The sequence below is a fragment of the Rissa tridactyla genome, chromosome 1, assembly GCF_028500815.1.
Source record: "Rissa tridactyla isolate bRisTri1 chromosome 1, bRisTri1.patW.cur.20221130, whole genome shotgun sequence".
Classification (NCBI taxonomy): domain Eukaryota; kingdom Metazoa; phylum Chordata; class Aves; order Charadriiformes; family Laridae; genus Rissa; species Rissa tridactyla.
The window spans coordinates 117734102-117759759 of NC_071466.1; the positions used below are offsets into that span (position 1 = coordinate 117734102).

The 25658-nt window shown below is 52.0% G+C and overlaps 1 protein-coding gene across 3 annotated transcripts in view; it reads right to left on the reverse strand.

Annotated features, from left to right (window-relative positions):
* The window catches only part of IGSF3 (immunoglobulin superfamily member 3), a 104298-nt gene that overhangs the window by 3409 nt on the left and 75231 nt on the right, over nucleotides 1-25658 (reverse strand). For all 3 annotated transcript variants that reach the window (XM_054187725.1, XM_054187710.1, XM_054187718.1), the window contains 3 exons: nucleotides 7829-8239; nucleotides 5634-6041; nucleotides 395-838 (listed from right to left, as the gene is read on the reverse strand). In XM_054187725.1, coding sequence (XP_054043700.1) covers nucleotides 395-838; nucleotides 5634-6041; nucleotides 7829-8239 — 1263 coding nt within the window. The remainder of the gene's footprint in view (nucleotides 1-394; nucleotides 839-5633; nucleotides 6042-7828; nucleotides 8240-25658) is intronic.

The following is a 25658-nucleotide window of genomic DNA, read 5'->3' on the forward strand; positions in this document are numbered from 1 at the left end:
CTGATGGCTTCAAGAGTTGCTAGGAAGAGACCCTTGTGCCACAGGTTGTGTCGTTGTGCAAAACTAAGCCAAATTGCACATGCGTTTCTCAAAGGGAAAGGCTAAACCCCAGTGAGGGGCAATGTCTGCCCCTGCTGACCCGGACACACCAGGCAGTAAGTGCAGTGGGATGGGCAGCCCTAGCACAGAGATAAGCGCAGCGCACATGTGCAAACCCAGCCAAGAGCTGGGCTACAAGCCACCGAGCTGACTGGAAAAGCACCGGCACCACAGATTTGCCCCAGCGCAGGCGAGACCCCATCCCACTCACTCCTTGGCCTTTTTATCTTGCTTGAACCGAAGATGCAGGGGATGCCAGGGCTGTGCCCCCAGCAGGGTTGTTGCCTCTTCTCACCTGCATCCTGCACATGAACGGCGACTGTCCCCGACTCCTCCTCTGCCAGCCGGTACCACACGCCATTGGGGTCTGCCAGCCATTCCTCCACACGGCAAGAGTAGTTGCCTGTGTCGGCACCACCAGCTTGCAGCACTGTCAGCCGGAACAGCACCGCCGAGAGCCTCTGGAAGCGCAGGCGGCCCTCCCAGCGACCGGCCTCAGGGCTGAAGACGGCATCAGGGCCCACGCTCAGCACAGCCTCCCTCTCCTCCTCCTCCTCCTCCTTCTCCTCCTCCTCCTCCTCCGTGCGGCCGCCCGCCTCTTTGGCTCGCAGGTTGTACCACGTCACCGCAAAGTGGGACTCCGGGCTGGAGCGGGACAGGATGCTGCAGTCCAGCGGGAAGGACTCCCTCTCCTGCACCGTGAGGTTGGCGGTGGCCGTGTCCACCTGCAAGGTGGGATCTGAGATGACAAAAGGGAAGAGGTGAGCGCTGAGCAAAATGCTACCGTCAAAGCCACCCTGCCCCAGTGCAAACTGACTGTCACAACTCCAGTGCTGGGCACGATCGAAGCAAAACCCAAAGGCTTGATGCAGCCTGCCAAGTCCTACAGGTGCCTCTGTGGTCAACCCTACAGGGCTCACCATCCTCACCTCACCACATGCCGCCTGGCAGAGGGTCAAACAGGAGCTGGCTGCAAGCGCTGTGCTACCACCCTACCCACGCAGACCCTCGCACCAGCTAACAGGCATGAGCGTGAGACGAAAAAGCTGCTGCGGCTCATCCAGAGGGGCTACAAGAATATGTCAAGAAATACTGAGGTTTGGTGTGTGCGCCGAGGAGCGATGTACTACTACTCCCCAGCTACCAGCACAAAAAGCATTGCACTCCATGCTCATTTTTTATTTCTTTGAGAGCACTCAAAGGACTTGAAAATCAGTATGACAAGAGGAGAGGATTTTTTCCAGCAATTTGGGAAGTTATTTAGGTAAGAGGTTCTTCCATAGAGATGTCCTCAGCACAGACACAGCAAGGATGCTTCCAAAATCTGCCTCTCATTTTTTAACTCTAGTGCTTGCTGCAAGGCTAGAGATGTTTTTACCTAGCTGAGATACAGTGGCCAGAATCTAAGATGAATTGATTAAAGGCTGACTTCAAGAGCAATTAACATGTGGTTTAGTCATCTTGCCAGGGAACGCATACTCCAGGGATCTCAATCAGTCCAGATCTAAGCTTTCATTTAAAGGTTAAAAAGCCCCTTCTGACACGGGATCTGAGGAGGAAGGGCAAGCCGATAGCTCGCTGAAGAGAGAGGCGCTTTCTCCTCCAGTGAAGATAGCTGGGCAAGCTCTCCCTGGTGCAGATTCCGGGGGTCCCTGCTGTCCCCCAGCTCTCATCACCTGCGGGGCTGCTCTGCCCAGCGGGGCTTCTCGTTACAGCACCGGCCCTACACTTTTTAAGTGGTCCCGTAAGGAAAATCTTCATTAAGGCCAGAGCTCTTCAGGCCATAGGCAACACGAGTGTTTTCAGTTCACATCTTCACCCAGAAAGACTCCTGAGGTAATGAGGTAAATCCTGAGATTTTGGAGACTACTGAGGTAAAAAGGAGGAAGGGAACGAAATGGCTTGTCAAAACCAACAGAAAGCCTCCCCCACCTCAGCAGGCTAAGCAGAAAGAGGAGAACTGCTGTCTGAAGGTGCAGAGAGGGTTTTTTTTCCCCTCCTTGCTCATGATTATAGCCCTGAAAGAAAAGCATGGAGATCCTAATTAATGAGACATGAGTCACAAGCTACGCTATTTTTAAGGTTAGTCATTTTGTTAGCTACTGGCTGCCATGAAAGAAAAACAAACAACAACAAAGCACTTGTAGAAAAAAATTATCTTGAATTAGCGCACCCCCAGCTCCCTCTCTTCTTCCCACTCCACATCCTTCCACAATTCAAAATGAGCCTCGAGGATTTCCCCTGCTGTTCATTCCCCCCTCCATGAGGGCTGGCAATTCTCAGCCTGGATGAAGAGCTGCACTTACAACCATGCAGAAATGCAGCGTACAGGGATTGCCTGTCTCTGCTCAAGCCATCTTGGCCAGCAAAGTTTCCCAAGCAAGGACCTGCAAGCAAGGACCTTTCCCAGGCAAGCTCCTCCTTTGCAGTACAGATCTTCTCTGCCATGACTGACCGCTAAAATCTTTCCAGAATCTTACCCTTTTGCCAGCTCCGTTGCAGAGTTACGAGGCTGACGCCTCACTGGAACGGGCAGGCATAAAGCACCACAGCAGTGTTTGCAGAGCGGTTGGTTGCTTTACGTGCTGGAAAGTACCCAGCAAATGAGGACCGTAACTGTTATTTGACCTACAGCCTTTAAGACAGACATTTAATCTCGAGTCATTTGCCTCAAAAACTAGGGAATCTGTATTTTCCAAGGTAAATTGTCCTTGCAGCTTATCTGTTATTAAAACAGACGAAACTTGGCAGAATACCCTGGGAATCTGTTTTTGAGGGCCTAGGAGTCCCTGAGTGCTGATCAGTCTTTCAGAACCCTCTTTTAGAAGCACATGAGCAGGCAACTCCACTGAGCCGTAAGCCAAGCAAGCGGGGCAGAAGACCAGCCTGGCTGAACAGGGAACTCAAGAGGAAAAAAATATGATCTCTATAAGCGAGGTCAGGCTCCGCAGGAAGATTACAGAGCTCTGGTTCGTATACGCAGGGAAAAGACACGAAAGGCTCAATTAAGCGTTGAAAGTGGCCAGTGTTTTGTCAGATAACAAGAAGGGCTTTTTAAAGTACGTTAATAGCAAGAGGAGGTCTAAAGAAAACATTGGACCAATACTTGTTGAAGATAGCCATCTGACTAATACACTAAAAAGCAGAGGTATTCAATGCTTTTTTTGCCTCAGTTTTTAATAATACCGATTAATAAAATAATATTACTTTAATGATACTGGGTGTTAGTATAACACGAGTGTGGGAACAGTGACTTTCCATTTGTGGACATTGATATTTTAAGAGACCAGCTGTATCAGCTGAATGTTACCAAGTCCCTGGGGCCTGATGGGCTTCATCCCACAGTACTGAAGGAACTAGAGGATGTTATGGCAGGATCCCTCTCGATCATCATCCAAAGGTCTCAGGAGTCTGGCGAGATCCCCGCTGACCAGAAGCTAGCCAGTGTTATTCCAGTTTACAAAAAGGGCATGAGGGAAGACGCAGGGAACTACAGACCTGTTAGTCTAGGATCCTGGAAGAATTATGGAGAAGATTATACCGGGTACTACTGAAAGGCATTTAAGGAACAATGCAATCATCAGGCACAGCCAACATGGGTTCACAAAGGGAAAGTCCTGTTTAACTAATTTAATATCCTTCCACGATAAGGTCACCAGCCCAGTGGATGAAGGGAAGCTGGTGGATGTGGTTTTTCTGGATTTTAAGCAAGGCTTTTGGTACTGTCCCTCACAGCATCCTTCTGGACAAGTTGTCCAGCTGTGGGATGAGCAGGTTCATGGTGCGCTGGGTGAAGAACTGGCTGAAGGGCAGAGCTCAAAGGGTTGTAGTGAATGGAGCTACATCTGGCTGGTGACCGGTCACCAGCGGTGTTCCTCAGGGCTCAATTCTAGGGCCAGTTCTGTTCAATATATTTATCAACGATCTGGATGCAGGAGTTGAACGCACTGGGAGGTGCTGCTGACTCTCTTGAGGGACAAGAAGGATCTGGATAGATTGGCGCATTGGGCAATGATTAATGGTATGAAATTTAACAAGTCCAAATGCCAGATTCTGCACCTGGGACAGAGTAATGCTGGGCACAAGTATAAACTGGGAGACGAGTGGCTGGAGAGTGGCCCTGGAGAAAGGGATCTGGGGGTGCTGGTCAACAGCAGGCTCAACAGCAGTTGTGCCCTGGCAACCAAGAGGGCAAACCACATCCTGGGTGCATCAAACACAGCATAACCAGCCGGTCAAGAGAGGTGATTATCCCGCTGATTATTCAGCGTTGGTGCGGCCTCAACTTGAGTACTGTGTGCAGTTCTGGGCCCCACAATTTAAGGTCCTTGAATGAGTCCAGCAGAGGGCAAAAAAGCTGGTGAAAGGGCTGGAAGGAATGTCCTATGAGGACCAGCTAAGGACTTTGGGTTTGTCTAGTTTGGAGAAAAGGAGGCTGAGGGGTGACATCATTACTCTCTCCAGCTTCCTGAGGAGGGGACGTGGAGAGGGAGGTGCTGAGCTCTTCTCCCTGGTACCCAGTGACACATGGGAATGGTTCAAAGCTGCACCAGGGGAGGTTTAGACTGGACATAGGAAGCATTTCTTTACCAAGAGGGTGGTCCAACACTGGCACAGGCTTCCTAGAGAGGTGGTCGATGCCCCATCCCTGTCAGTGTTTAGGAGGCATTTGGACGACGCCCTAAGCAGTCAGGCAGTTGGACTAGATGATCACTGCAGGTCCCTTGCAACTGAAATATTCCATTCCATTCCATTCCATTCGCGACCCTTTGAAACTGGAGTTTTCTCCTTGGTTTGAACTTCTGTAGCCCTTTTTACCCCACTACATCCTGGAAAAAAAAAGAAGCACCTGTGCAGATCCCTGATGCCTGCTTCCCTGTGTCTGGGCATGGCTAAAAGGGTGGTGTTAGGCAGCAAGATCTGCCTGAAACGCTATCACTGGCAAGACGGTGGCGAGGAAGCCTGTCAAGTACCTCCTTGTCCATATAGAGGCAGGCTCTTCATAGCCAATGCCTGCCCCATCAAGAAGCCCGAGCCCCTGTCCCAACTGACAGATGAACCCTTGGAGCTGCACACCCTGCATCTGCTTCTTCACCTGCAGAATGGGGAGCAGCAGCGTGAGAAACTGCCTGGACACTAGCAAGGGTCTCGATCTCCTCTGATGCCCTCTTTTCATGTTAGGATCCTGCCCCCGGGGCGCAGGCCTGGGAAGCACAGCTAGCTTCTCCCATCTCATTCTCAATCAAAATAGGAATAAAATCAGAAGCCTATCCTATTGAATCTGCCAAAAGCGCTGTAAAAAACTAAATTTGCAGGTGCAGTGGTGACAAAATCCCAAGTCCATCTAGCTGTGTTTGCAGGGTTTGCTCCATGCTCCTTCCAGAAAAGCAAGCGTTCACCCAAGAAGACATGCAAGAAAGCAGTGGCCCTGCCCTCTGCCCAGACCCGCTGTCGATGACAGACAGATGGTGACTCGTGTTTGGTCCAAGAGGGCAAAGCACTGCTCAAAGCTGTTGGCAGGAGATCCTCCTCACCTGGCTGCTTGACTGTGAGGGTGATGAGTCCAGAGAGGTCCTCTGCCCGCTTGTACCAGCGGTCGCTGGGGTCAAGGAGCCACTCCTCCACACGGCAGTCATAGGCTCCACTGTCCCGCACGGTGGCATTTTGGATGGAGAGGAGGTAGAGACCTGGGGACGGGCTCTCCAGGTGCAGCCGGCTCCGCAGGTCGCCCAGCACCACCAGGTCCCCATAGCGCAGGGTGCTCTGCCGGCTCAGCTGGGCCACTGCCTCCTTCTCCGGGTGGCCCGGCCGCCAGACATACCACTCCACCGAGAGCTGGGACGAGGGGCTGGTCCGGCTGCTGACCTGGCACTCCAGGGTCACCCACTGGTTCTCGAGCACTGTGATGTTCTTGTGGGTCTGGTTCACCTTCAGGCGGTTATCTATGGGAAAAGGCCATTAGAAATACAAGGTGAACAAGGGCTGCAAGGGTCCTTTGTCTTCCCCACAAGCTATTTCCGCGTGGCTACAATCCTGGGGTGTGATGAAAGAAATGAGCAAGGAGAGGAAAAGAAAGACTGGGGCCGGGGCGGGGGGGGAGGGAAAGGAGGGGGAAAAGCAAATAGGACTTGTGGTTTTTTAGGGTCATCTGAAAATCTCAGGCTAGCCACCAACACCACCCTATGCAGCACAGGGAACTGGAAACCCATAATCTCCCAGTAGGATCTGGGGGGTTCTAAGTGCACAGACACCTTATGAAGGGAGGTCACACCTCAGTCTTTTCTGCTGCTCCTCCCGGGGCAGGGCAGTAGCCCTGTCACACCCGGATCAGCAAGCCCTCCTGCAGTGCGGAAAAATCAAGGCGGAGAACGGACAGCTGATTATAGGGAACCACCATTGCAAAACGAGAAGTGGCACAAGGGCAAAGTCACACATGGTGTTTTGTGGCCTTGGGAATGTCCCTGGTTTTTGCTCCATAATTTCATTGATACACGGGGGGGGGTGACTGTAATCAGCTCTTTTATGTGAAATGACGTGTCGTACACTCCTAATTCCTTCATGACTTCTTTCCAGGGGCACAGTCTGGACTTCCCTGGTACAGCTGCTGCAGCAAGCGATGGGCACTGTACTTCCCAGAGAGAGGCAGGCGATGCAAAGGAGGGGGCACATCACAGCTCCCCCCTCCCTGACCGTCCCACAGCCATCTCAGGATTTTGCAGACAGAAACGAGGATCTGGGACCAGCAGCGAGTGGCACGCCGTGGCCTGCTGTGCTCCCCGTGCGACCAGGCAAAGCTGTGCTGGGGACACCAGCTGGGGACCATACTCAGTATCTCTCTCGTACCCCCATCCACAGAGCCTGCGTCTAGCCATCTGAATCCTGACAAAGAAAATGCATTAAGCATCCTAGTCCATCCCTGTTATCCAAGTGCGTCCCCTCCTGCCTGAGGGATTTTTTTCTCCAGAAACAGGCACCTGGAGCAAGCAGGGACAAGGCAGGCGTCCTTGTGAAGTACTGGTGCTCTGCTTCAGCAGCACACATGGGGTCCAGGCTGCTCTCAAAGACGGTGCTTGCCTACCTGCCTCCCCCCTTCGTGTGAAATGAGGGCTCTGTCCCCAGATCATGGTGGCCCATCTTTAGATCCTCCATCAGCCCATCTTTACCAGTGAACTCTGCTGCCACGGAAACCACCAGCAGAGCAGATTTCTCCTCTCCTGGCAGCCAGCTCCCCACCTCATTAAACTTGTTACTCGCATCATGTGCACAGCGCAGAGGGAACAGAGACAAGGCTCCCCGCGCCTGCCAGGATACAGGCACAGAGTAAAATTAAACTGCGTGCAAAACATGAAAATGCTTTCCCAGGCAGGCACACATCAGTTCTCTCTCAGTAGGTCGTTAGTTGACACTCTTGCTACATGATGCTCTTGAGGATAAAGAAACCTGGCTGGATACAGCGGCCCTCTAGATCGTGGGAGACGGACAGCCTTCATGTGGGGGCACTGAAATGCACGCCAACCTAGCCTAAATGGAAGAGGGTCACATCAAAGGGGGAAAACATCCCTCTTCATGCAGGGATGTGCAGGCGTAAGGATGCAAGGAGGGGGTGACAACGCTGTATCAGAACGAAGAGCAGAGGATCCCCGTTGCCCTAGAAAAGCTCGGTGAGCTCACGAGCCGTGCACAAGAGCCAATGCCAAGAGGACCCCACCGGTGCGGCACATGGTGGTACCTGGCTGCTTGACGGTGACCTCTGTCCGCCCGGACACCTCCTCCGCCAGCTTGTACCAAGCGTGGTTGGGGCTGAGCAGCCACTCCTCCACATGGCAGTAGTAGCTGCCACTGTCTCGGACCTCTGCCCGCTGCACCGTCAGGCTGAAGAGACCCCCTGACGCCGAGCGCTCGAACTGCAGCCGGCCCCGCAGCCCTTCCTCCTCCGCGTAGGTGCCATATTCGAAGGCTGAGCTGTGAGTGGTCTTCAGGATGAGCTTGCCGTCGGCATCAGAGGGCTTGTGGACATACCACAGCACGGCGAAGTGCGAGTCGGGGCTGGTCTGGGATTTCACCGAGCAGTTGAGGGGGATGGGCCTGTTCTCCACCAGAGTGATGCTCCGCTTTGACTTGCTCACCTGCAGCTTGGTCACTGTGAGGGAGGAACAGAGAAGAATGAGGAAAGTTGGGTCATTAACAGAGAAAAGAAACTCACCTGGTTTGAGGAGGACCAGAGAGTCCACCCCCAACTGCAGGCATGGCTACTCCTGCCTGGGTCCCACTTGCACTAGACCTTTAAGACAAAGGCATTTAGTTGTTCTCCTACCAAATCTTCTTTCTTTCACCCCTGACTCTACGCCTGGATCCTCCCACCGTGGCCCTCACCAAAAGGCTGCTTTTTCACAGTTTATTCTTTGAAAGGTTCCTTTTCTCAATTCACCGTAGTCTGAGGCACCAGACTTAGCGTGAAGGCTACACCCAAACTCAGTGGGTTTTTTCCATGGTGAAATCACACCACTTGCACCTCAGGGCAATGAGCTGTTGACCACATCCAGAGAAAACCGTTTCCAGGAAGAGCGAATTAAACAAGACTTTACTGCTGTCACATGCCAGCCATCTCACTGACACATAATCCATAGGCACGTAATAGCTAGGGGAGAAAACGGGCACAACTAGAGAAGAAAAAGAGCACCAGACTGGAAAGGATCAGCGGGAGCAAGCTCTGCTCCAGCAGCCAGGAGCTCTGGCACCAGGTCCATCACGGACCGCACAGCCTGGACAAGCCACAGGCATTCCCAAGCGTGGCTTCCCACGGCTTCCCTCGGCTTCCACACTCCCTGGGCTTCCCAAGAATGACTGCGGCTCCCACGCAGGTAGCTAAGTGGTCACACAGTGTCGAGGATGACATGGGAGTGTCATTAACTCTTGTCCCTGCAGGGAGAGAGACACACACCGGTTTCTGATTCCTCTCTCCCTATGGGAGCTGGAGATAAAGCCTCCCCTGTGCATGCTCAGGCTGTGCCTGCTGCCCAAGTCTTGACCCAGGGCATTCCCGTCTGCAGGGAAGGACACGAAGCGCCCTCCTGTGACACTTGTGCCTGGTGTGCCCTGGAGCCCCGCTGGCTACAGACGCAAGGAGAGGAGCAGCTCCCGGCCAGACACAGCACTCTTCCCAGCAGCTCTGCCACCACCTCCCCTCCCTTTGCCTCTCCTTGCATGGCAGCTCCCCTCTGAAAGGGGGCATGCTGCCTTGCTGCCAGGTGAAGGGATTCTGCTGACAACTGGTACATCTTTTAACGAAACCTAGCGAGCACCCTGGGCACAGGTGGCATGAGAGAAGTGTGGCACCACAGGCACGAACAACTGAAGGCTGCCAGGGGAGCTGTGCCCATCTGCACCCTGGAAACCCGTCCCACGCATCCTGTGTTTGCAGGGAAGCAATATTGTCTCCTCTCTCTCATTGAGACACGGGCTCCTCGCTCTACATCACGCTTTGCTTCCAGCTTCCCTTGGGCCCCAAGGGTCTTGGATGCCTGCCGGCACAGGCGATGAGCCACGGCGCCGAGGGAGAGGATGGGCACAGGCAAACAACATCAAATGGGAGGGAGGAACTCCCATCGCAGCAACGCTTTCTGCTCTAACAGAGCATCTGAGATAGGCATCCTGGTAACGCATTAGACGTTCCCCTGGAGCCTGGGTTGCCCATGGCTTTAATCAGTATGCTAATAAAGACTCGATGGCTGTGTAAAGGGTATGGCACGCAGACAGTGGAAGGAGGGAAGGAGCGAAATAGTACCTTGTTTTTCCTCCCTGGGGACTTCAACCTAATGGAGAGATTTAGCATGACCCTGTTGTATTTCTGCCGTAGCCCAGACACACTCCTTCCCCTTTGTTTCGCTTCAGGATAGCAGCCTTAGCCACTGCACCCACACTCGTCCCACCTTTTTGGCTCTACTGTTGGTTAAGAAAGGTTATTTCAAGCATTAATCAATCTTCTGAGTCCCTGGGAGACGAACCAACAAAGGGGAAGGTGATTCTCAGCAGTTTCCTTTCTCCCCCAGCCCCCTTTCCAAACAGTTTATTTTTAATTGGTACTGGATTATTTTCTGCAACCGTTACTAAGGAAACCTCTGTTACTATAGCAACTGTGTATGTTAAGTCAGTAGCCCTATATCTATTAAAATGCAGTATATACACACGCTGCGTGTGGTGGGGTTGCTCAGTATCAACACACACACAGACAAAGCCAGGGTATGCACAGACCAGAGCTGCTGAGATGCAAGCATTCCTTCCCTGTTCTCTTCCCACATCGCGGCACCTCCAGGAGATGAAAATGAGGAGGATGGGCACTGAGCAATTTTAAGCCTGGCGTTTGGGGCAACAGACCTGCACCTCATACGTGACAGATGTATTTCGCTGTAGCACTGAGGGCTTGTTCCTGGACCATAATCACGGCAATTCTCACTTTGTACGAACAGCACGGACCCTTGAGGTCATCCAAGGGCTCTTGGATGGCCTCCATGGAGCTCTCCCTGCTTCCTTTTGACATTTGAGAAGACGCCTTCTTTTGTAGGGGTGAGGGTGATGGGGAAGAAATCTTATTAATTCTGGCAAAAATGAGATCTTAAATTCCAGGCACCCAAGCCCTCCTTGGCAGCCATTGCAGCCAACATTCAGGAATTTGCCCACACATGCACAGCGTCTCTCAAATCTTGATGAGATGATCGCTTCTACTGCTGCTACCAGTGGGAGCCCCAGGCCCTGGCAGGGAATTACAGGTCTTCCCTTTGCTGGACTGCACGCGCTTGCACAGGTTCATAACACCGTGCACAAAGTTTCATCTAGATTAGAGCTATCGGTGATACGTAATGACACCCCTGCCAATGCACTTCTCACCTAACATGACTTATTTTCCTACCGGAGGCACACCACGGAAGATGCAAGTGCAGGTTTTGTTTCCCTCCCACAGAATTAGAGAGGACATTCTCATCCTTTTCCAATCTGTGAACGCCAAATGCTTCCCCATCCAGGCACAGGCTCCTGCACAGTAAATGCGCACCTACCTCTTCTTCATTATCTTTTGCAGATCCTATAGAAATAATTCACGGCTTTTACAGACCACAGGCTGAAAACTGCTGAGTTGGAAACACTGTGGGGCACAGGTTACCTTGGGGCAGCTTCACCTTCGGGCTGCAGGCTGGTTTGCTTGCTCATGCAGGGCAGAGACCCTCTGCCCGCACTCTGGTTAAGACACGGGAAGCTTTGTGGGGCGGCTCTCCCACAGGGATGACCATCAGCCATTAGTTTGCCACAGAGATGCAAACTAATCCAAAAGGCTCGTTTTGCATTTGGGAAAAACAATTTAAAAGGGGGTAAAAAAAATAAATCCTGAAGTTAGTGGGCTCGGGTGATGGTGATGGTAATGGTGCAATACAACGCCAGGGAGTCCATCTTTTTCCATCCTGGTGGCAAGTCTACTCCAGCACTAAGCAGCTCTCTCTATGCCCCATGCCACTTGCCAGGTCATGTTTAAAGATGCCTGCTATGACAGGGAAATGATTGTAGCTGCTGGTGCGTGAGTGAGATTGCAAGAAGACTGACACCGCAGGCACTGAGCCAGCCAAACCTCGCCCTCCTGACATGGGGGAAACTCCCTTTCCTGGCTTGGGGATTTGCCTGGGCAGAGAGCCAGGAAAGGGATCGGCCTTCAAATGCTGAGTTGATCCGGTCTGCCCCAGGGGCTGGGGTTTCGGTGTGCCAGGGCAAGACTACCTCTGCCCTCCGTCGAGCAGCGGAGGCGGTGGGCGCAACGATGTGAACAGGCACGTTTACATGGCATTTTCTGCTGTGCTGTCAAGGGGCTGATGTTCTCTTAACAGCCTCCCGAACATCTGCTTAGTGAGGGAAACAGGTGCGTGTGTCTAGGTGAAGTTATCGTGCATATCATCTGCAAACCATAATCCTGTTGCCACAATGTCTCCTGGCTCCCTGGAGGCTGCCAGTAAAGAGGATATCATACCCTGATGTACTGTAATTGGCCCTACGTACGCTATTAAAGCTTTCAATTTACACTGGCAACAAGTCATGGTTACAATCCCCATATTTTTTTTTTAAGCCAGCCTGGTCTCCCAGCCCCTGTGAAGGCCTGCAGCCCATGTGAAGAAGGTGTGCAGGCGCTGAACTCCGCAGTGGTGCTCGGGCAGGGGCCCCGCAAGCAGCGCCGGGACAGAAGACATCAGCTCTCTGATGGCATGGAGAGACGCTCTCCTACCCTGCTGAGGGCATCCCACCACATCTGCTGGAGGAGCTCTGGGACATTCAGTGGGTGATGACTCGTGCTGGAGCCTGGCCAGGAGATGGGGGGCGTTACATGCCTCTTAGGGTGGAAAGGCTAGCAAAGACACTAGGTGTTCACAGCAAGCCCATGCACTACTAGACACCTCACTTTACAGACTTCCAGCATCGCACTCCCTTTGCACTAATTCCAAAGCTGAGGAAAACACCCCCACTCATTTGCAGGGACACGCATTGTCTCAGGATACCTGCGGCAGCCTCTGATCCTCAAAGTTTGCACCTCTGGGCTGGGGGGCCAGCTCAGACACACCTTCCAACCACAGCAAGCTACGACATGGCTAGGTGCCTACAAGCTGATACATATGGTAGGGGTTTTCTACACACCATCAAGCAGGCAATCAGTCTCCTCAAGCTGGGCATGTGGTAAGCACAGTTATACAAATATTTGGGGGAAGGGAAAGCACCCATCAGAGGAGGAGGAGGACAGAGGCAGTGACGTGATTCACAGCTTTTCTGCTGACTCGCTGCCATAGCGAAGCCACTTGTTGGCTCCCTCCTCTCTGTTTCCTAATCATCAAGCAGGGCTTACAACACCTACCTTTACCAAAGCACTTCGCAATCTGTACCTAAAAATGCTGTGTTAAAAAGATGCTCTATCTCAGACTCCTTTCCTCCTCTTCCCTGGTAGGCATCAAGAAAATAAAACAGCAGGAGTTTACTTCCCACCTGGGAGTCACAATTACCAAGTGCTGGGAATGGCAATGTTTAAAATGCAGCTGAAGATATGCTCCCCCCAAAAAAGCCCCATACAAAACCCCAGTGTGCTGCCCTGCAGCAAAGGAGGAGGGGGCCACCGGCTGGGGAAGGAGCCAGGTCCGCACAAGCCAGCGGCCATGGCGCAGAAGGGGTGGGCAGGAGGACGGCCACCACCAGCCCACAGAGTCCCCGGGGAGCCCTGTCACCATAGCGGGGAGGCGGTGTCCCACTTTGCAGGCTGATGCCCTCTGGGGAGAGCTCCTCCAGAAGATCTTCTCACCTGGAGAGAACTGACGAAGTGTTGCAAAAAGTTTTCCTGGGGAATGTCCTACTTTTAAAAGCCTCCGTCGGGATTTCCCTGTGCTGAGGTGGGGACAGGCGGGGAGTAGAAATGAGGCCAACCCAGCCCAAATCCAGCCCCAGTTTAACACCAGACAGGGGGTTTTGCAGGCTCATCAGGACAGACTCATTTCCAGTAGCATGGCCCCAAGGTGACTCTTCCCGCATGGAACTCATCTCTCCCCAGCACCCTCAGGGAACAATCCTGAAGGGCACTGGCCAGGCTTTTGGTACAAACTCAGCCGGCCCCTCAGCCTGTGATCACAACCCAGAGGTGCCTCATGATTTCCCTTGCTAGGGCCCAAAAAGCACTCGGTGCCCAAATTCTTGCCTGGGGATGTTTGCCTTGGATTCAAGGGACCCACATGCAGGTCACTGTCACAGGCTTAGACATGCACCAACGCTCAGCCCTTTGCCAGTCCTTCTCCCTTCTACAAGGCAGGGCTGAAGAGCCTCCTCCACCTCCACACACATTGCCAGGATACCCGTGTTAATGCCCATGGGGAACTGGGGCAACGGGAATCAAGCAAGTACACGCCAGCCTTCTGACTCAGCATGGCAAGGAGTGGGTGATTCACGTCTAGGTTAGCTAAAAGCAAACCAGTGTTCAAAAGGGAAAGACGTGCAAGCCCTTTCAGAGGAGAGGCATCAGGGGAAAGGCATTCGCAGGCATTTGCAGAGGGGAAGATGAGACGCTCCTAGGCGGACCTTGCTCATTAGGCTTAACCGTGGCATAGAAATCACAGCAAAGCAAAGACAAAGACTTCCAGCCCCGGGGCAGCCTCCCCAGAGATGGAGGAACATGGCAGCACAGCTCCTGACTCCTGTTATTCTCTTTGAACAGAACACAATTCCTCCTGAAACTGGATTAGCGAGGTTGCAAATTGCATTAGCCAACATGGGAGGCTGCTGGTGCAACAGGAGCAGGAGAAAGGGAAATAGCATTAGACTTTGCCTGCCATTATTACTGCCATTATTAACTTGTCGCTTTACTGTAGTGTTCCTATAACAATGAATTATTGCCTGCAAACAGGCTGACATGATTGAATTACTGGGAGAGCAGCTCCATGGGAAGACGAGACGTTAACCCCTTCCTGAGGAAGGCTCAGCTGCTGCCCCCTCCCATGCGGGCAGACAAAAGAGCCAAGGCTTTGACTTTGAACACCAACCTGCCATCTTGACCTTCAGCAATGCCAAAAGTTTCTACGATCCCCAAACCGCTCAGGTCCTGGTTGCAGGTGGGCTGCTCTGGGATGGACATGCAAACAAAAGCAGAATGCATGTCTGTCTGCAGCACCGATAAAGAACCACAGCTGCAGCTCTCCCATCTTGGCAGGTCTTCCTGCAACCTCTCCAGTCTACTAACTTCATAAAGCTAAATCCTTGCTTTTGCATGCTGCTTCTTTCTCATACAGGGAAGACTGGTCCCTGGACAAGCCACCAAACCAACTGACTGCTAGTCTAGATGGATGTGGGTCACCTTTTTTGCCCCTCCCCCCTTGCAGGGTCAGTACTGTCTGCTTGCAATCAGACAGTTAATCCCAGTCTGCTCTCTCTCCTGCCCAACTCCCTTGGAGAGACGGTGGGATGTGCTTCTGCAGAGGGCTGTGCCTGGGCAGAGCCCCTGCGTGGAGTGGGAAGGAGCAGGTAATGCCTTCACCCAGCCAGGCTACGCCCCTTGGCATCACCCTGGTGCCACCCAAATGCCACCCCACTCCTCCGGGGTTTGAGAGGCTTCAGCCTGCCTACCTTTCGTCTCATCCTCCCTACACGTACTGCTCATGTTTTGCTAAAAATCAGCTACATGACACTTCTCTCCCAAATTTACAATGCCTTATATGAATGCCGCAAATAATGCCTCCTGCAGCATGGACTGGTGGGTGCTCCCAGCCCTAGGAGCAAGCCTAGGAGCTGGCTGTGACCCACCTCCTCTCCGGGACAGAAAGAGGCCGGGAATAAGCCACCAAGTGATCCGCGTTTCAGTATGTTCAGCAAGTTGCTGCAAAGTCGATAGCCCAGCAGGCACAGACGTTCCCTGCCTCACAGCCTGCTGCTGCAGCAAGACAAGCCGCGTACTTAAGTAGCTGTGCACATCCACGCTGACCATCACCCATTCCAAAAGCCTCAGCACAAAACTGAGCCCCAAGCACTGGCATATGCCCCAAAGCACACTGTACTGCAACTTGGGAAAGTGCAGCTTGACCCATTCAAAATGCTGCCGGAGGGCGCTGTGGCAACCCGGAACGGGCATCTCCCCTTGTACCCTGTGGTGGACCTGCCTGCATCAGATGGTGTGGTACCCACACCAGCTTCAGCCTCACAGAAGGTGAGCACTGCATCAGCCAAACCTACTGACAAGCTGCCCGATGCAGCCCCTCTCCCCAAAAGCAGCACAGTCAGGCTGCTGACCTACCAAACACACAGGCTGCGGGTCAAGTCCATCGCTGCACACCACATGCCGTGGCGCGAAGACTGCAAGTGGTGACAAGGACATCTGCTCAGCCTGGGACTACCAGCCATGTCACACTGGAGCTGGCAGAGCAGCTAACAAACTAGCAGGTAACCAAGCAGGGCCTCAGGGAAGCATGCATATGTGACCCACAAAGTCTCATTAAAACCCAGAAGCCATACGTCTGCGAGCATACAGAGAGAAGGCTGTGTGCATAGCTGCAGGGATGGAGAAAGCTGGGAAGCCCGCAGTCCCCAGGTCTGGCTATGGCTAACCCAGAGACGCGGGTCTGGGACATGCTGCTGGCCTGGGAAAAGCAAGAGCTTCTGTGAGAAGCAGAAGCTAAGTCTCTCTGAAGGACAGCAGGGACTCAAGGCCAATTTAAGAAATAAACAAATATACCCCAAAGCAAAATGCCCCCCAAACTTAAACCCAGAAATCTTCCTCCCAAACCCTGAAATGAATGTGAAAATTCTGCAGGAGAGAGAGGAGGGGAGGGAGGAATAAAAGATTCCCAGCATGAGTTGTGCCTGCTGTCAGAAAACAATGTACGGCTCACTGATCACTTGTAAATTAAAATATGGAGATAGGATCACTGGAAGATAAATTCAGTACCAAGTTACAGGCACAGAGGGTAAAGAAAGAGAAAAATAACATACTGAGATATTTAATCAACCCCTCATCAGAAAGATTTCAAACAAAGGAGCACTCCGTCAGTTAGGAAAAAAAGTAATTAAATGTACACAAAGAGCAAGTTATAACACATATGGCAGCACCACACAGAAAATCCCATGCCATTCTGGAAGCTGGCCATTTATGGCTGAATTTCCTAACAGGGTGTCAGAGAAATACTTGAGAAGTTTGTGTAGATGCACGCTAAGAGTACAACTGCACCCTGTAGCCCACGGCTGACTTTTGTATGCACTGTATTTAACTTGAGCATTTTCAGTGGCTACTACTGAAAAGTTGGATGCTAAGCAGAGAGAGATGAGCTGCTGAGGGTGGTATGAAATGCCATTTTCTTGCCATCCAGAGAGCAAGCTCACCAGACAGACCCCAGGCAGGATCACGAGATCTTTTGGACGCTGCCCGCACCAGCCCTGCCAGCCCCAGGTTGTCAGTGCTGCCCTCCATGCGAAGATAAAGTCCCCTGAGAAGGACCCAATTGAACCCATCCAAGAGCTCGCTCCCTCCACTCACCTTTAACTATTCCTTTACTGCCAGGTTAATTTTCTGCAGGTTTAGTAAACAGAGCTGGCACACAGCAGGATTGATGCTGGCACAAGGAATGGGACAGGACGATGCAGCCAGCAGCACGCATCAATGATGAGGATCACCTCCTGCTGTGCAACCAAGTGCGAGATCAGCTCCACCTGCACCCTAAATGCTCACGAGGATGCTGCCTCCATAAATTAACTGGCGAATCCGTCTACTGTGTGGAAGAACAACCAAGCAAAATGAGCCATCTGTCATGTCTCAAGAAATTGTCGTCTTGAACTTCTGAAGGATAGAGGAAGTATTACAGACCCGTCATTAATTATCTGGACTCCTTGCTTCTCTGTTACATGGGACAGGGAAAACTGTAGGGATTTTCTTTAACAGCACCCAAAATTCCTGTTTTAGCAAGTAAAAAGCCTCTGGGAGTTAACTTTTATGTACGTTAAGATAAAAAATCCTGAGCCATAGGCTCAGCACGTCCAGAGCCTGCCATATTGCTGTAAGGAAGGAGATTGCAGGTTCAGGAACCCAGGAATTTAGTCTTTAACTAATGTCAGAACAGGTAGAAACCCCAAAATAATCAGCCCCTTAAGAAAAAGCATTCAGATAAAAATTGCCCTTGTTTATTCTGACCTGGAGGTATTGATTTCAAAAGGTAAAATTGCCATGGGAATAAACAGCGGACTTTATTTTACTGAAGTTGCTTCGCTTACGTGGGCAGTGCTGCACCACCTGATTATGCAGGTCACTGTGACATTGAAGAGCAAAGCCACTGTGTCTAGCAAACTGTGTCCCACCAGCAGAAGACACCCCCAGACCATCATTCGAACCAATGCTCATGAAGGTCAGAGGCAGGGGATTTATAGTACTTGGGGCTGGGCCACTTCTCTGCCTGGCTGTTCAGCACTGCTCTTCTCAAAACAGGACACAGCCTACCTGTGCAAAGGACTGATGGGGAACATGTAGTATCTCATCCGATGAGAAGCATCCCACACGATACAGAAGCTAGAAAAATGGCAGAGGTCCCATGCACAAGGATGGACAGACAAAGCTGTTGGGCGTGTTGGGAGGGACACCTGGGCTAAGTGCCGCTCTGACTGGAGGGCTGAGAATGCGGCAAGAGAAAAATCGTGCTGCTGCAGCACTGTGGCCTCTCACCCTGTGGAGACCAGTGGGGGAGCCGAGGGGCTGGGGCTGCATGTGTGGACGGGGGAAGGAGAACGGTGGTCAGCAACTGGCTGGAAACCCGCTCATCATCAGCGCTCTCTCTCCCCCAAGGGCTGCCCCTGCTGACTCTGCTTTTGAAGCCCTCAAGGACATGAGGGATGCACAAAGCTTTAGAGCTGGATAACATCTAAGAACTGTTCGCTGCAGAGTATTTTAGTCCAGGGAGAGCAAACAGAGAATCGATGAGAAACTAAAGCGCGTGGAGAGAAGACGTTCAAGACAAGATCAAAGAAGTTGCATGTGCACAGACTGCAAAGAGGCTGACACCGTGGTTCCGTATATGCATGCTGCAAATGGGAGTGGAAAACCGCTCAGGAGATATCAAAGACAGAGCAGAGGGTGCTTTGAAATCGAAGTGAAAAAATTGCTCCTAAAAAAGTAACCGTGAAGAGAGTTAATTTGAACAGAGCAGCACATTCTGAACACAGCCCAGGTCTCCTGGCGTTGTCAGTGTTGTTAGGGGGCTGAAAAGCAAGACTGCCCGCAGTAAGATCAATGGGCACACACAGAGCAGGCTGAGACAGGGTAGGGTCCCACTAGGTACAAGGATGCAATCCCGCTCCCTTCACCCTCATGAAATACATCTGAGATGCTTCACACATTTAAAATCCAACTTCTCAGATTATGCCCCTGGGTGCATTTTCCAGGCTAAAGCCCCAAGGGAAGCCCTGAACATAACTGACTGCAATCAGCTCAACAGACTTGGCTATGACAGATACATTTCACGGGCAAACCTGCAGAGGAGCCAAGCATCACTGCTCCCAGATGGGAAACCAAAAGCAGGGGGAGGTGAAACGCATCTCAGAATCTGCAAGGCCAGTGTCAGCATGCCCAGCATGGGGTTGGGAGTGCTGCAGCACATCCGGCACAAGCTCCCTCCCCTGCTGCTCACTCTGATGGGCTCGTTTCGACGTGGCAGTCTTTTGGTGGGATCAAGATGGCATTTGCCCTGGGTGCTTCGGCTCTGCTGACATCAGTGTATCTTCATTCTGATGTGTGACCTGCATTGGGCCAGATTTGCCCAGCTGAGTGATGTGGCGGAGCACCTCTCCGATACCCGTAAGTGCAAAACCACAGTTGGCCTGATAAAGCCAGCCAGGAAGCGCCCTGCTTGGAAAGGGAGAGCATCCTCACGTGGATCCGTGCCCACAGGAGAACCCCTACCTCAAAACCGTATTTACAAACCAGTGCCCCAACACTAGAGGTTATGCACCACAGCACCAGCGAGAAGAGGAGGCTCTCAGGTGTGTGTGACAGTGACGGTACATGGAGAAGATGGGGGAGAGGGATGTTGGGAGCAGGGTGTGATGGCTACGTGTGGAGAAAAAGCGCACCAGGGTGCCAGCCTGGGATAAATAACTGTGCCAAGGAGGTGGCAGCAAGTCTAAGTGGGGAAGCTATCTCAGAGGAACTGGCAAGAGTGGGGACGGAGCTCCCCAGGGCAAACGTGCAGGGGTAGGAGACTACCAGGGGTACAAGGTGGAAGAATCAAACCCACCCGTGCTACCTGGAAAAGAAAAAGGACTCCAGTTGGGTTGCTAATGCAGATCTATGCAAGGGGACAGCCCTTTGTCACACAGCACTGACCCCCTTCATTTCGTCTGTTCAGTGTGCTGGAAGCTGACAGGAAAGAGCAACAGCTCTGAGGCAGAAGAGCAGGTCTTACCTCGCTGGTGGTGAAGGGAAAAGAGCAAGACCCTGAGCACCCAAGGGAGAGGAGAATGCTCTGTGCTGCAGTTGCAGCTGCTGATGAACCGTCTCCTGTCTCTCCTGAGCACTTCTTGAACTCCTTCATCACTCAAGCAAGAGTACAACTATTTGCCAGATGAAGCAGGTGGCTGTAAAGTGGGGAAGCAGTGCTATTTTACAGAGCGAAGCCACTCTGCGATCAAGCAAGCAGCAAACTTACATTTCCAGACTTCACTTCTGTAAGGAAGTTTCCAGCTCATTAGCTTTCCTTGTTTAACTTTATTGCTGGATGCCGCCAGCAGCAAAAAGTGTCAGTTTTTTAAGTAGGCACTTTGTGGCCCTTCAAAACACTTGTTTGAGCCTCCATTCAAGAGTCTGGTCACCCATCATAGAAAAGGCATCTTTCATATCCATCTACGAGAGGATTCCTTGCACGCAGACTTTACTAAGAAATGAGATGGAAGAAAGGCATTAACAGCAATTTTCATTTGTTAGGGAAAGCCTCTTATACTCCACAAGTGTCTTGGCATTTGTTTGAAAATCAGTCCTCCTCTGCCAGCATTAAGCAGGCCATAAAGCTGCCTGTTTTTCCACTTCTCCTCTCTCATCGGATCCTCATCCTCCCAGCACCCTGAGCCTTCACTGTCACAACCATCCCTCGCTTGAAGGCTCACGGAGTCTTCAGAGGGAAGGACAAGCTACTGAGCAGTCTCTCTGCAGCTGCCAGGGATGGGCTTGGACAAAGAGGTAAGGGTCCTCTGCTCTCTGCTTCTTAGGTTTCTCTGGCCACCGCTAGCCCAACGCAGCCAGGCTGCCGTCAGTGGCGGTTTCTTGTGGACAGCAGGAGAGCGGCAGAAGGCTCTGCACCCACCTGGGCACAGGGCTTCACGCTCTGGCTCACCCCGCTCTCAAAGTAAGGTTCAGGCACGAGCCTTTCCCAGCTTCTCCAAGGCCAGCTTGAGGAGCCTCCACCCTCCCCTTCCACAATGGTTTCAACTTGACAGCTCCTAATAAACCAAACCTTACGAAACAGCCCCTGGAGAGTTCCCGGAAGCTAATTAATGCTCTAATGAAGAGCCTGACTGCCTTGTTTGCTTGACGGCTCCCAGGTCAATCAATCTGCCGTAGCCTGGCTTGCAAAAAAGCAGCGAGGAGCCCAGCACCCCTGGCGTCTGCTCGGTTATCATCCCCCGCCACCCCTCCTCATCCCTCCTCCCACGTTCATTACTGTCAAAAACCGGGCAGCAAGAGGGCAGATTTATAGAGGCGACTGCAGCTTCTCCCCATGTGCCTGCTCCAGGATTAGTCACGAAGGAACTGGCTGAGAGACGACGCAAGGACGGAGGGGTGGGAAGAGCACAGAGGCATGGCAAGGTAGGTGCCCTGCAGGTCAGGATGGCAGGTCTGTGCCCGAGTATGAAAGGGTTGAGGAGGATGCTCAGGGAGGATTTGCCACAACCTCGTGCTTGCATGAAAAGCCCTGCTTTTTCACTCTGCTGTTGCCAGAGAGACTCCCCAGCGCTCAGACCCCAGGCTCTCTCAAATCTCTGCCGAATCACCCCCTTGCTTGTGCTGTAGGTGAAAGATAAGCGTGGTAATGCACACAAGGACAATGGCAATCTAATACAACAGCACAAATATGATCAACCCTCCTTGCCAAAAGAGTCCTATCCAGATGTCCTAGCCTGACCAGATTGCAGCACAGTCCCCATCATGCACTGTGCCGCCAGAGACTGTCTGCTGCCCTTGTCTGAGTCCCACAGACCGCACAGACACACGCTGCTCCCAGACAGCACCTCCCATCTCAGCAGTTCCATTCCTGAAAACCTGGCAGGAAGAAGCAAGATCCAAGCAGGAGCCAGGAACAGAGCCCGCCTGACAGCCCTCAGGTCTCTCCTTGACTCCCATGCATCTATCTACCACCTTCCTCCCTTAGGCAGGACCTGGAGCCCAGGCACCATTCCCTCTCCATGCTGCATGAGGAAGGGGGCAGAGAGCAGCGAGGGGGTACTGCTCGGCCAGCATCCTCACACCAAGAGCTCAGCCCAAATCCAAACGCTTCCAGGGTCAGAACCGCTGGCACCTCTGCCTCCCCTAAAACCCAAGAGATCAGCAAGTGCCAGGGAGTCACTACAGCTGTCGCCTCCAAGGACAGGACACATCTGTCCTGACTGATAAAGTTTGCACGGAGGATGCTTTTCTCCACCTGGAAAGGGGCAAGTGCACTAAAGGCAAGGAAACATCTCTAGAAGGGATGGTGAAGAAGGTCTAGAAGAGGGGAAAGGGGTGGTGAGCCCTCGAGGCAAGCCCCAGCTGTCAGGGATGAAAGAACTGGGGGTTTCAGAGGCCAGATATCACAGCAGAAGGGGTGCCCCAAACACAAGGATGTGGGTGGGAAGAAATCTCCACCCCTGCACTTGGGTCTCACTCCAAGCTCAGCCCACGTTCCTGTGCATGGTCTCCTGCCAGCTTTGGCTTTGGCGAAACAGCTGGCGTGAACTGAGTCGTCCTTTTATTGTTCCTCTCCCTCTGCTGCAACATGAACTCACTGAGAAAGAAACAACAGCCAGCTCAAGAGATGGAAGTAACAAGGAGAGCACTGTGCTCTAAGGACACAAAATGGCCACAGGCAATCTAGCCAGTCCAGTCCACAATTCTGCTTGACAGACCCCCACACCAGCCTGGATTTCTGCCCCAGCCTACAGAAGTTAAAACCCAGCACTCACCTCCCAGCAAGCACACACTAGCTACCTGGGGCTGCGTGCCCCTACCTGTGCACAACCATCCCTCTGCCCTGCAACCCAAGGTATGCAGGCTTGCCTGACACCAAGGAACAGGCCATGAAAGGGAGCTTCAGATCCTACTGCTGCTGCGGGTGAGCTTTCACACACCGGCAAGTCATGAACACCACACCCTGGCGAAACCTAAATTCTCTATAAGGTCTCACACATGCAGGCCAGCACCTTTTATAGGGCTTTTCCTCACACTGCCAGTCCTTAGTGGCTTCATGCCCAAGGGGCCAGGAGTGTCACACTCAAAGACCAAATCTGTCTCCAGATGCCATGCAGGACACTTGTGCCATCCCACCTACAGACCTCGTATTCAGACCTGGGTTCTGAATGCTCTCATTGCCTGCCTTATTGGCTCCCTCCTTCAGGAGCTGCATGTTTCATTTTTCAAATACTGCTTGTTTCTTCTCAGGAGCAGGAAGGGAATTGAGTATTTCAAGCTGCTGGTTTTTCCTCAACACTATCTGTTGGCCACGAGACAGCAGCAGGAGAAATACCAGTCCGCGAGAGTGCCAAGAAGAGAAACCCTGAGCACTGCAACAGCAAACTGACGCACCAGGAGAAGTTCCAACACCCTGCCCCTTGAGGATGTGGGATTTTACAAAATGAAGAGATTAATGAAGCAATCAGGCAGCCACTATTTTACTTTTCTCACCTGAGCACACTTTAAAGGCTGGCATATACCGATTGCCACGTCTGCACCTGGAACCTGTCAAATAGAAAGGTCACTCTGACAAACAGGGAGCAGGGGTTTAAGAGGAAACTAGAATCCCAATCTGGAAACACATATTGTCTCAGTTTGCCAAAAGACCTTCTTTATGGTGTCCTTTAGTGGATTGGTAGTGCAGATAGTTCACCCCAAATGCACTGGCGTATGGGTCAAGGCAGGAGGTAGTGGCAAAGGGAAGAAGAAAGCTAGGACTAAGGCATCCAATAGCAGCCAGAATTTATGTCAGATTAAGGTGACTACAGAGCCACAGACTTAGACTGAGCACTCTCAGGTGTTCAGTCTTTCAGGGGTCCTGAATGACACACCTTTTGAAGAAGCCTTAGATATTAATCTGAAAACCAGCACCTGCTTCACCAGCACAGGTCTGACTGTGAGGGCACTTGGATGTTCATTCAGAGGTGACCTAGGAAGGCGTTTCCCACATCATCCTGAATCCTCTCTGAAGATTATCCAGCCAAAGACCCAACAACAACATGAGATGACCTTCTGCAGCCTGCAAAACCAGAAAACCACAGCAGTCACTGGTATGACTGCCAGCATTGCATTTGTGGAGAACGTCAACCACCTGCTCTCAGAGGCTGCCTGGGACATGGAAACAAAACCCAGAGAGAGCACAACCATGGAGCTGGGGATGCTCTGAGGTGCCCCCCTTTTCTCCTCCATCCTCTTGTGGCCCATAAAACTACATACATTATGCAAGGCTCATTGGACTGACAGCTAAGATTTGTGTAGCAGTAGTTTGTTGAGCAGCAGGGAGACAGCGAGAGGTAAAAAACACAGAGACCTAGATAACTTGTTCTGTTAAGAAATCACTTGATGATTACTGCTCCAGTAAAGAAGAACCAGCTGCCAAAGCATGGTTTAAATGTCCTTTAAATTTCTGGCCACTCTGAGCTGTGACACAGAGGCTCTCTTCTGGAAGCTGTTATCAAAGATTTCTCTTTTTTTCCCTGTTTCATACACATATGCATGCACAGAGATGTGCTATGAAGAAGCATATTACTCCAGGGACCATATCCAGTGAACGCTGTTTCCTAGGGAAATATGCTAAAATGATGAACATCACCAACCTGACCTTGTGAGCAGTAAAACATGTATTACAAGGCAGGATAATCAAGATAAATGGAGAAGATTAACCTGGAGATGAGGGCAATGAAGGAGGGAGGGAAGAAAGAGGATGGAGAGCTCATGAGGTGCCTGGAGCATGTAGCATCCCTTGGCTTTCCCAAAGTCATGCTAAGGGTTGGGGAAGGCGGAGGAGAGTATGAAAAGGGCCACTGAAGTGAAAAGCACAAAAACCAAGCCAGAAGACAGACCCTAGGAAGGAGTCCATCTGCACAGGAACATGACCATGCTGCAAGGACCTGAGCCAAGAGTCCTGAAAGTGCAAAAAGCCTCACTCCAGACATCAACTCCAGCCCTAAGGCTGAGACAGCAATAAACTGTTCGGCTCAGTGGTAGCCAAGAGCTGCCCTGACCACGTATCTTTTCACCCTTAACGGAGAAGGCACCACCAAAACATCAGTGACAAGGCCTACAGAAGGCTGTACATGGAGCATAAGCACCTTGTAGGTTTCCTGACTCTCCCTCCCAAGTCAGGTGACTGTTGCCTAGGTGTTGCACACTCTGCATCGGCACCCATGGCCTTGGTGACTTCCAGCTAGAAAGGGCTCTTTGATAACAAGCTGGTTTTGAACATGCCTCCAGCAGAGTGACAGATGCAGCCAGCTACAAGACAAGAGCTCCAGCGCCTCACGTATGCACATGCAGGCTTTGGTGGGAGCATCACTCTCTTCCATGATCCTGTCTGCCCTGTCCCTCTCCTCTTTTCCCCAGGTTAGTCTGCTCTGAAGAATGGAGGTGGCAACCTGAAGCCATCTCAGCCTCACAAGAACAGCCTAGAGACTGGATTCAGCTGCAGTCACCTCTCTTCCCAGAAGAAGACACCATGAACAGCACACAGAGAGCAAAGAGAGGACCCAGTTCCCCAGAGGTGGATAAAGGGTCTCCAACATACCCGCAGCCGAAGAGCCGAGCAGTCCCACCTGAGCCACACACAAGCGCGAGATGTCAGTTGTAG